Source organism: Schistosoma mansoni (genome assembly GCF_000237925.1).
Source record: "Schistosoma mansoni, WGS project CABG00000000 data, supercontig 0222, strain Puerto Rico, whole genome shotgun sequence".
NCBI classification, from domain to species: Eukaryota; Metazoa; Platyhelminthes; class Trematoda; order Strigeidida; family Schistosomatidae; genus Schistosoma; species Schistosoma mansoni.
Window position 1 is genome coordinate 179,684 of NW_017386088.1, and position 11,690 is coordinate 191,373.

Sequence of the window (11,690 nt, forward strand, 5' to 3'; positions counted from 1 at the left end):
TTCCAAAACGATGAAACCAATGTACTGGATTTTAAGGAGAATAGATGTTAAGCAACTCAAAACTGGTTACTTGTCAGAGGGAGACTAAACTCCTGATGAAGTGGGAACATGTTATTATTGCCAAATGAACAAACCAACCAACTTCAGAAGTATAAATGAAGCTAAAAGAATCCACATGACCGTTGCTGTAGCGGTTGAGTAAAATAAAGACTTTAAAAGTCAGATGAGTGCTTAACAGTTCAAAATCAGTAAATGCAACCAAAATTATGGACAAATTAAACGATAATGATGTCATCTAAATTGAAAATAAACTTAATGCACGCGAATAAAAAGATTAAAGGAAGTAACGACAACAGAGAATCATTACAATTTACCATTAAAACTTATTAAGATTCCGAAAGCCCCTAGGAAATGGAAACAGGTAATTTCACCCCTTATATTTAGAGGAGGAGGCAGGAAACCTTGTTATATATCTGTTATATATCAGTAACGCTATTTCCGATAGCATTGAAGTTTTAAAAATGTCTGATCACTGGATAGATGATAAGGTTCATGTACCGTAAACACCTTTTATGAAAGTCAAACCGGATTAAGTAAAATCAGGTCACCTGTGTTTAATCTTCTTCTAACACGAGATGGTTGAACAATGTATTGGGACAGAAAATTGTCAATGCATGTAGTATTTCTTAACTTTACCGAAGCGTTGAACACTAAACTCATCGGGTACTACTAAAGAGTTTTTACTAAATAAAAAACCAAGAAGGGATAGCTAAGAGTCTAATTAGTTTACCCTAGCTCGCCATGATGATGTTGGATATTGTACTTTCTATCCTTGGTTTTCTCGTGTTTTTTCAAATATGCACATTGTTTTCGCAAAAGAGTCTGTCGCATGTTATGCGTTTCTGACTGATTGTAATGATATGCACAAGGCCTTTCTAAAGCTTTTATCTTTTTTCGTTGTTACCTACTATAAGAGGATTAAACTAACAGCTTTTTCTAAGTTGGTGCTTTGAAATGTCTAAACCAACAATACCAACAGTGAAAGGACAAATATTTGAGTTAGGGCCAAGGTTTGACAACGTTCAGTATGTTGGGGAAGGTGCGTATGGGATCGTTGTGTATGTTGAGTCGTTTCATAAACTATGATTAAGATCGGCGTTCGATTGTCAGCGTAATGAAAAAGTAGCTCTCAAGAAAGTTTCCCCATTTGAACATCAGACATATAGTCAGAGAACATACAGGGAAATTTGGATACTTAGTAGAATGGACCACGAAAATGTTTGTTATTAGAAAGTTTACATTCGTTTACAAATAAATTTACAGATTGTGAAAATTCATGATATTATAACGTCGAGCACATTTGAAGAGATGAAGGATATGTAAGTCCATAATATTGTTCAATTATATGTTTACTGTTAAGCTATATTGTTGAGTGTTTTATGGAAACTGACCTGTGTCGCTTACTGAAGACACAGAAACTAAGCAATGACCATATTTGCTACTTTTTATATCAAATGCTTAGAGGTGACCTTATATTATTCATTCATGATTCGTTTTTAGGCCTCAAGTACATACATTCTGCAAATGTTCTTCATAGGGATCTTAAGCCGTGCAACATCTTGTTGAATGCAGCGTGTGACTTAAGAGTAAGTTTCTGTACGTTTTTAGATTTTTATCACGTGTGCTCCTGAAATCCATATATGAAAAACTTTCAATTTATGAACATTATATTCTTTAAATAATTTCTTTTTGCATTACACATACTGATCAATTTTTTTATTAGCCTGTAGTTTATCAATCAAAGTGTTTTTATGTCTGTATTTTTTACGACTGAGTGGATGTCATTACTCGTATATAATAGTAACTGAAATTCAGCCTGTTTTAGAATCCTACCCAAGTGAAATTATTGTTTTAACATTTATTAATTAGAATGAGATCTAGATTGTAGAGCTGGTTCATTTTGAGGTGCTGAACCCGGCTATCGTCTTAGCAATCATTATTTATGAATCGAGTTATCAAGTGACCCAAGATAAAAATCAAATTCTGTAGTCAAAATACATCGCTTTTTATCCATAAAATTGTATTGTACTTTATAGCCCTTACTACTTGGGCTTACGTGTTTGTTTGAATACTACATTCTACACATTATCTTTATCAATTTGATCTACCTGATTTTCCCACACGGTGCTGTTGGAGCTTCGACTGATATGCATTTATACAAGATCCTCCGTTATGATTTTATTTTAGAGCACATCCAGCTATGGATGCTTGATATTAGGAGACTTTAACGCACCTGATATTAGTTGAACTGTGGTAGCCACGGTAGGATCTATATACTCCTTTGATAGTAGGTACCTGGTGTAGCTGTAAATAATTCCCCAAAATCAATAGCTCTTTAAGTGTTCGACATTGGATGGTGACCACATTGTTTTAAGTGGACTTGTCTAACTGAAGGCGTTCGGTCATGCATCCGCACCAGATCACGTTAAGACTCAGCTTGGGAAACAGCTCCTACGTTCACTAGCCAGATTAGAGTAACCGCTTCTCGATATATTAATAACGCATCAAATATATCTTTCCTACATCTTCGCATCTGACTTCTGATTTTAACTCAGTGGGGAACGATTCGAATATAGAAGGTGTTACTGGTTAATAGTTGTCAAACTAGAATACTGGTTGTATCTTCGCTGATAACAGTAATGGAGCACGTATTAGTACAACATGTATCCAAACCAACACGTTTTGGTGCAACCAAGGTTTTTCTCTGTTAGACTTGGTAATCACTCACGCGACTGAGGACATTGCTAACCTAAATATTCTTCCACTGTTAGTGAAAAGCAACCACGCTGTCTTGTCATTTATGTTTAGAGCTAGCGACATGATATACGATCAGGTTAAGCCTCGCCCAAATGTATGATGAGCTAACATACCAGCCATTCAGGAGTGCACTGCTTGGACATTAGTCAGTAGATACTAGCTCATCAGTTGAAGAAGCATGGTCTATATTTATAGGAGTGATCATTTCAGAGAACATTAGAAAAAAGTTCAAAAACCGAGATCAAGTCATCTACTTCTGGAGTTTTGTTTCTCGCACCGAGTAGTGAATTACTGGAATTCGCTACCAGAACACGTGATATCAGATTTTTTTGTTGATATATTCCAATATAAATTGGACCTCCACAGTGTTACAAACTGCAAGGATTAGTATAGACCGATAGATCACCTATTTTTATTACTGAAGACTGATTTGCGCCCAACTATCCATTTTTGTGTGTCATATATCCTATCTTCTTAATCGACCCTGAAAATTTTGTGACTTGCATTTTATCAGTAACCAAAATCCATCTCCATAAAGTTTGCCACTCCTAATAAACTCGTTCGTAGCTACCTAGTGAATCGCTCAAACAAAAAACTGTGCACAAGAAACAAATGTCAAAAACTAATGCCTTGATCAGTGAAACACCTAGCTTCTAAACGATAGGCCACATTTTCAGACCTCGCGATTCGTGCTTTAGTTTAAATAAGTCGGTAATATCACTAAATTCCATGCAGACAGTATGGATTACAGACGAGAATATAGGTCTGTACCGGGCAAATAGATTCCACTTTGTTTTGAATTAATCACGCAATCAGTTGCAGGTGTAAATATATATATTTCTAGGACGCTCTGACGTGCATGGTATTTCACTGACTAAGTGCTTAAATAAGGTTTAGTAAAAAATGTATTCATATAGTTACACAATGAGGTGTTTAACATATCCTTTTAGCTAGTAATATGGAATTAGAACGATAAACTTAAATTGCAGATTCGTACAACATCTTTTTAAGATTGATCTTTATTATTGTAGCCCTCATTTACCAACTACAAGTCTGTGTACTCAGTTTCAAAACAATCGTCTAGGCTTGAAGTTTAATGATGATATTTGACTGACAGTACTGAGGTAGACGAGATGTTTCGAGGTTACTTCTATACAGTCGTTGATCTGATTAGAAAAAACTACTTTTTGAGAGTGTGTAGCAATGCTTGACGACCTAAAAACTGTTTTGTAAAATAACGTGAAATCAAGAGTCGAATACGGAGATTTATGTGATGTTTTTTTTATAATTAGTAGGGTCTGAGGTGACCAACAAACTAACACAACATCATACAACTCAGAACAGCCAGGAATCCATTAATGATTAATCTAATATACAAGCAAACAAAGCTGTAAGTTAATTAGTCGTCGGGTTGAATGTTTAAAACCACACAATATGGCTACTACTTGCGATCCCTTAGCCTCTAGACCATTGAGTCAACATCCAATGGTGTACGTATCTAACTAACTAACTAACTATTTACTGTGAAAAAAAGATTTAGCATGCTAAACTTATTGAAAGGGACGAACACTGCACTTTTTACCATCTTTAATGCAATTCGAACAGGTAAAGTGTAAACTCGAAAAACAAACCCATGTAAAAAGCTAACGTTACAAAGCTGGCAAATAAAGTGTGGAAAATCTCCAATTTTTATAAATGCAATATAATTTAACTTAAAGTTTTGATAATGTTAGAGTTCAACGTCCCAGAGCCTTTGACCTAAAGGTCTCATACACAAAGCAGTGGAGTATCGTGAGGAGATGCACTCATATGGTAGCCGGTCACCAACGATTGATTCAAAACGCCATTTGTTCTCTCAGCATACTGGAGCCCATGTACACCATTGGTTTGGAATAAGGGTTTTCCAACTCCCCTAGGTGGACCCTCCATATCCATTAACCCAGTTAAAGCACCGGACATTCGCTTTTCGTCCTCTCAATTTCGTAAACAACAGTGATACCACGAGAAGGCAGTGGGTAGGACTTCCCTGTCAGAGGCTATGTACGCGTGGCCGTGTGAGAGCATTTCGAGGAGAGCGGACTCTGCCCACTCTCGACCGTACCAGGGCATTCGGGGGCTGTAAAATGATACTAGTTGCAATCAAAATCTAAACATGTCGTCTAAAATTTACAACCACTAATTCCTACTACTATTACACTAGTGCCGATCAGAAAGTCTGCATCTGTTAACAAGACTCAGAATAGAATCTCATGACTTTGTGGGTCAATGGTAATATCTTAATCTACCTGCCACTCAATATTTTAAATATATTAAATCAACCATGATTGTTCGTATGAAGTAGCTGCGCTTAAGATGTATGTAACACACATACTGACTTTTATTTAATGAAGGTTTCCAACATCATTATCAGAAGGGGTTTTCGTGGAGATTTAGTATTTTCATGGTTGAAAGCGTGAGTCAATTGATGCTAGACCACCATCGAAAACCTGGAAGCACTGGACGGCCGTTTCGTCCTATTTTGGGACTCCTCAGCAGTGCGCATCCACGATCCCGCACTCGCGAGATTCGAATCCAGAGTCTACCAGTCTCTTGCCAGAGCACTTAACCAATTGGTAGAAGTTAAACATAAACACCATCGGATGCCGGCTCAGTAGTTTATCGGTTAAGTGCTCTGGCAAGAGACTGGTAAGCCCTGGGTTCGAATCTCGTGAGACGAGGTCGTGGATGCGCACTGTTGAAGAGTCCCACAATACGACAAAACGGCCATCCAGTGCTTCCAGGTTTTCCCTGGTGATCTAGCTTCAATTGACTCACGCTTTCAACCGTTTCTAATATCATTGATCATATTACTTTTTGTATTTATTACTCTACACTAAGGTTTATTATTATTCTTATTATTCATTTGATGATTTCGCAACATTGACAGTTTTTTTTAGAAAAAAAACATGTTTACATGGAATACTTGAAATTTTTCTTCTGTATTTACATTTTTTATAAAATAGGGATTGGAGGTACATAAAAAAATCGATGTTTTTTTCTATTTAATTCCCCCCCCCAAAAAAATTTTTATCGGTTATTATGACCTTAAATGATTGGGAATGTTTTTGTATGTTATGGTTGAAATGTCTGATTTTCTTTAATCTCTGGTATTTAAAAATGACACGATATTATTGATTCATAGTCTATTGTTAGATATTTTTTATACTTTTTTTTAATTGAGAGAATATACCGATAAAACTTGTGTAAAATCTGTTTTAGTATTGATATGTTTACTTTTTATAACTATGAGGCCCCAAATACTCTGGTATAGCTGAGAGTGGGGAGAGTCCGTTCTCTCTGTCCAAATGCTCTCACATGGCCACGCGTATGTAGCCTCTGCCGGGGAAGTCCTACTCATTGCTTTTTCACAATACGGGTGTTGTTTACGAAACTGAGAGGACGAAAAGCGAATGTCCGGCGCTTTAACCGGTTCGGTGGACACGGAGGATCAACCTAGTGGAGTTGGAAAACCCTTATTCCAAACCAATGGTACACATGGGCTCCATTATCCTGAGGGAACAAATGGCGTATGAATCAATCGTTGGTGACCGGCTACCATGGGACTGCATCTTTTTACGATGCTCCACTGCCTTGTGGATCAGATCTTTAAGTCAAAGGCTCCGTGTGTGGCCCACTTATTAAACCACCTGCTTCAGTCTGGGCACCTGGTCGGTATCACAGCCCTCACACAACTTAAATGAGATTTGTATGGCGCATATTCATCTGGTGCCTTCTTGTACCAATATTTATGAGTTTAAATAATAAATAAATAAATAAATAATTATTTATTACCCAATTTATGATCAGTATTACTAACTGACTAAGGTTAAAAATACATATCGTTAGATTTCAATTTAATGGTATGAAGGTAAGAAACTCATCGCAAAATAAAGTTTCTAACCTTGATCTCTGGTGTAATCATTCATGCGTACTACTGAGGAGTTCCATACTGAAAAAAAAAGTTGTCATTTGTCCTTTAGTTTACATTAATAATCATATTAAACAAACTTAACCAAATAAATTATCTTTAAAAATAACTGATTTAATACTTCGTAGAAGTAAATAAGCAAATGTTTGAAATTGGTTAGCCTGTTTTTATCATTTTATGCCACTAGTAACACTTATTCCATGAGAATTTTAACGAAAACGCTTTTACAATATCTTCATTATCTAATACCGTAGTCAACTATACATTGAACAACTGGAACAAATGACTTAACACAATTTACACTTAACTTACAACAAGGAAACAAGGTGTTTATCTAATTATAAGTTGTGAGTGAGTATTCAAGAACTCATACTCTTTTTGTGTTCTTTTTTTTGAAAAATAACTTGACTGTTCCTGAGAAAAAGAATTTCATAATAAATTTAGAGATAGGAACAGTTATTCACTTGAATTCACTTGGTATATTTTGTTTGAATCTTCCCATAGATTTTTTATTAGGACTGCAACTGGTCAGTCGCTAATTGGCATATGTGCATACTGTGCGTATTGCCTCGATATACCTTAATTCACAAGCATGGTTAGCAGAGATGGATAGTGGCTAGCAGTGGAATCCAGGACGCGCGTTTCGTCCTATTTGGGACTCGTCAGCTAGATGTACCTGCATCTCATAATTGATGTTCACTCTGGGACTCGAACCCAGTACCCTCGATTCAAACGCCATCGCGTTATCTACTCGGCCACTGAGTCCTGATAGCCACTTGCTTGTGCGATGGGGTGAAGTTTAAATTCACTCGGTATTGTTTGTTCACTTGGTTATATGATTAAACACAGTCGTATGAACTATAATGAGATGATAAGCAAAGATGGATAGTGGCTAGCAGTGGAATCCAGTTTGACGCGCATTTCGTCCTATTTGGGACTCGTCAGCTGGATGTACCTTCATCTCAGATTTGTTGGTGTTCACTTTGGGACTCGAACCCAGTACCGTTTGCTTCAAACGCCATCACGTTATCCACTCAGCCACTTGCTTATGCAATGGGAAGAAGTTTAAATTCACTTGGTATTGTTTAGATTGAATCTTCCCATTGATGTTTAGGACTGCAATTGATCAGTCTCTTATTGGCATTATATACATACTCTGCGTATTGCCTCAATATAGCTTAAATTCACAAGCATTATAATGGGATGATTTCTTTTTCTTATTGTAACTGCTGATATAAACAACTCTACATTTTTGTTAGAAGTTTGTTTATTTCTATTGCGTAGTAACATTCCTTCATTCAACGATTCAAGCAAACAAGAATTTAATGTGAGTGATTTAAATTAAGAGACTGTAATAAAATATTGTTACAGGATTTGCTTTTTTCTTTTACAAAATTAGTGACTATTCTCTATTTATATCGTCTATGTGTGTGTGTGCGTGTGTAAGTTTATTCGTCAAACAGTTTAATTTAGACAAATAAAACATTTTTTATCAGAAAGGGTTTTGTGATTTCAGTATTTCCATAGTTGAAATCATGAATTGACTCATGATTTCAACTATGAAAATACTAAATCTCCACAAAACCCCTTCTGATAAATAATATAATCATATGCTCACTAGTGACTGATTTCAAGAAGTATATCTAGGAGCTCTAGTGAGAAGCAGTGACCAGTGGAGTTCAAACCACGTCTGTTGTGAGATATCAACTCACTGAAGACAATTAGTGAACGGTTGTTCAACTTCGTGGATCAGTTGAAGTTAGACATTAACACCGTTGGATGCGGGCTCAGTGGTCTATCGGTTAAGAGCTCTGGCTCGAGACTGGTGATCCTGGGTTCGAATCTCGCGAGTGCGGGGTCGTGGATGCGCACTCCTGAGGAGTCCCATAATAGGACGAAAGGGCCGTCCAGTGTTTCCAGGTTTTCCTTGGTTGTCTAGCTTCAATTGACTCACGCTTTCAACTAAAAAACATTTATTCTTGACACTTAGTTAAATTATGCAATAAACATTTAACAAAAAATAAATTAGATTACATAATAAGTTTAACTAAAGTACTATAGGGAACCAGGAAGCGTCGAACTGTTATTCTGTTTCTTGTTTGTAACTTCTTAATATGGTATCTCAGTGTTATAACGTGTAAGTGCGTTCTTGCCCAGTTGATATATATATATATATATACTGGGTTTATAAACTAAACAAACAGACCACATCGTACCATAAAATAGAAAATAACATGTGTACAAGATTTAGCCAAATGTGGCTGTGAATGTGAGGAACAGTAATTAATGGAATAGGAATAACTCAAGAATGTTAAATCGTATAATAATAGTCTATAGGTCAAATTACAGTTTATAATAAAAGGGACACGAATATGAATAGTTTAGTTACTTAACAATTATACAGTAGGAAATATGCATATCACATTGGTCCATAAATAGTCCTCAGAGTTATCATACATATTTCTCTACGGGATATAACACTCAACAGTTATTTAGAGCTTTCTAATCTGAAAACCTGGCTAGATTTCATGCAATAATCATGATCCGTGGTAGGAGACGTTAGATGATATGGCTTAGAATTGATTTGAATGGTTCAGATGCATTCACATTATCTTAAATCTTAGTATTTTTTATATATCTATTCAAACCCTTTTCTCAATGTTTTGTCCTTTTTACTACTATTGATACTAGTATTCATTTGACTGCATTGTTTTTCATTACGTTCATTTAGCTTTATTATGATTATATGGTATAGTCAACTTAGGCTAATATTAATTTGTCTCAAGGTCTATGTTGATGATGACTGATTAGATGATATTGTATTCCAATTCAGTTACTACATGTACAGTGCTCACTATCAAACCTAAATAATGTGAATTTAACACTGACTGATTTTCTGGGCGCGTAATATTATGGAGTCCAATATTAAGACTGTCCTTTCTTATTAATTTCTAATGTCGTTTTTTTTAGGTGATATCGGTTTATCATGGAATTTACTATGTTAATAGTACGAAATCTGTAAGAAATCACCTTAGTAAACTGTTTTAGATTTGTAAAAGTTCTCATTTCCCCATTGATTATGCTAAGTACTACAGTTCATCTGTCTCTTACCAATCTTACACTTGCGATCTGAGTTAGTGCCTATCTGCACTCAACAGTTCGGTTTGATAAAGAGACGATATTAGAAGCGTAAGGTAGTAGGTATAAGTCTGAATGTGAATATTAACACTAGAATAAAGGTTTACATCCAACTAGTGAGTCCTGAATAGAGCGAGATAGACATTCCACTGCTAGCTATTATTCAAATTCAATTAGTTTACAGAATGAATAGATGTTTTTCCGTTTATATCAAATACTTTAATCAGTTAGTAGTAAATTATATGTGATATGATTGCAAGTTTACATTGTTCAAAGGAAACCAGTCTATGAAAAAAATGTCAGAATAAAATAAGAAAGTATTTCCAATCATCTATTCGATTGTATATATATTTTACTATCAATGAAGATTTCTTTCACTCTGTGTTTGTACTACACAACATATTATGCGCCAAGGTAATCATCTTCATTGTTAGGCGTTTACACTCTTCATCCATTAGCGAAGACCATGTATAATACATTCAACTTATGTCTTATGATGAGTTGGTAGAATAGAGTAGTGCTTCACCAGTTCTCTTCTCATTCGTGAAGGCGATGTATAAATTCATTCAGCAAGTGGCTATCAGGACTCAGTGGCCGAGTAGATAACGCGATGGCGTTTGAATTGAGGGTACTGGGTTCGAGTCCCAGAGTGAACATCAATTATGAGATGCAGGTACATCCAGCTGACGAGTCCCAAATGGGACGAAACACGTGTCAAACTGGGTTCTACTGCTAGCCACTATCCATCTCTGCTTAATAAACACAATTACTTCTAGAAATGAAACGAATAATTTCATTGAGATACCTGATCAATAATCTGTATAAAATAAAGCCACTTACAATCTGTCGGTTTTATTATTAGTCTTGACTGAAGTCCTCGATATGCGGTAGCATAATTTCGCTATTTTGTCTATCTTCCCTTTCACTCTCACCTTGTCAACCAACGTTTTGCTAGATTAAATAATTTATGACTTTCGGATTTCTAATATGTTGACTGCATAGTTTTTGGTCGCTTATGTTTACACTGTTTTTCATTTGTCATTGAACACAGTTCCTGAATTATTAGGACTAAAGGTTAGTGAAAATTAGCTCGGATTGAAGTTAATTTTCATCATGAGATGACATAAAAAGTGGATAATCAAGAACCGAAATGAATTCTATGATCTGGAATGTCGGCTATTAGGTACTGACTCCATAGATCAACAGTATCGTGCTCCTCAAGGAATTCGAAAGCTTGAATTTTGTTTATTAGTGATGTAATGATTGCGGACTCTTAGAGAAAGTCAAACTAGAACGTAAAAACTGCCCATTTCTTGTATGCTAGTTTATTAGCTAAAGTATTGTTAAAATTACAATTGACTGATCACTGGGTGCTGATCAATGTCATGCTTGTCAAGTCCGTCTTTAGTGCTGATCGAATGCTATCGATCAAGTTGCAACGTGACCACTAGTCTAGGTGGCTCGACATTGCGTGCACTATGTTGAGATTAGATGGTGGTTGGAGGTGGTCAACAGGAAACCATGGACCCGGATTTCGTGCTACTTGGCACTCATCAGCAAGGTGTACCTGTAATCTTGAGGGAATTGGTGCTCCCTGACGGATACGATCCCGTGTCACTCAGTTTCACAGTCAGAGACGTTACCACTGAGCTATTCGGACCGACCTCCTGCAGGACTGAGATGTAATCACAATTGATTGATTGACTGTGAAGCTGAGTGACACGAGATCAAATCCGTTGGGGAGCACCAGTTCCCTCTAGATTGCTGG

General features: G+C 36.2%; 1 protein-coding gene across 1 annotated transcript in view; it reads left to right on the plus strand.

The window, feature by feature from the left end:
* The first annotated feature begins 844 nt into the window (after window positions 1-844).
* The window catches only part of Smp_142050 (Extracellular signal-regulated kinase 1/2,putative), an 80,369-nt gene continuing 69,523 nt past the window's right edge, over window positions 845-11,690 (plus strand). The window contains exons 1-5 of the mRNA XM_018792109.1: window positions 845-1,118; window positions 1,152-1,278; window positions 1,324-1,379; window positions 1,421-1,524; window positions 1,561-1,646. Of these exons, the coding sequence (XP_018647268.1) occupies window positions 1,015-1,118; window positions 1,152-1,278; window positions 1,324-1,379; window positions 1,421-1,524; window positions 1,561-1,646 (477 nt within the window). The 5' untranslated portion in view covers window positions 845-1,014. The remainder of the gene's footprint in view (window positions 1,119-1,151; window positions 1,279-1,323; window positions 1,380-1,420; window positions 1,525-1,560; window positions 1,647-11,690) is intronic.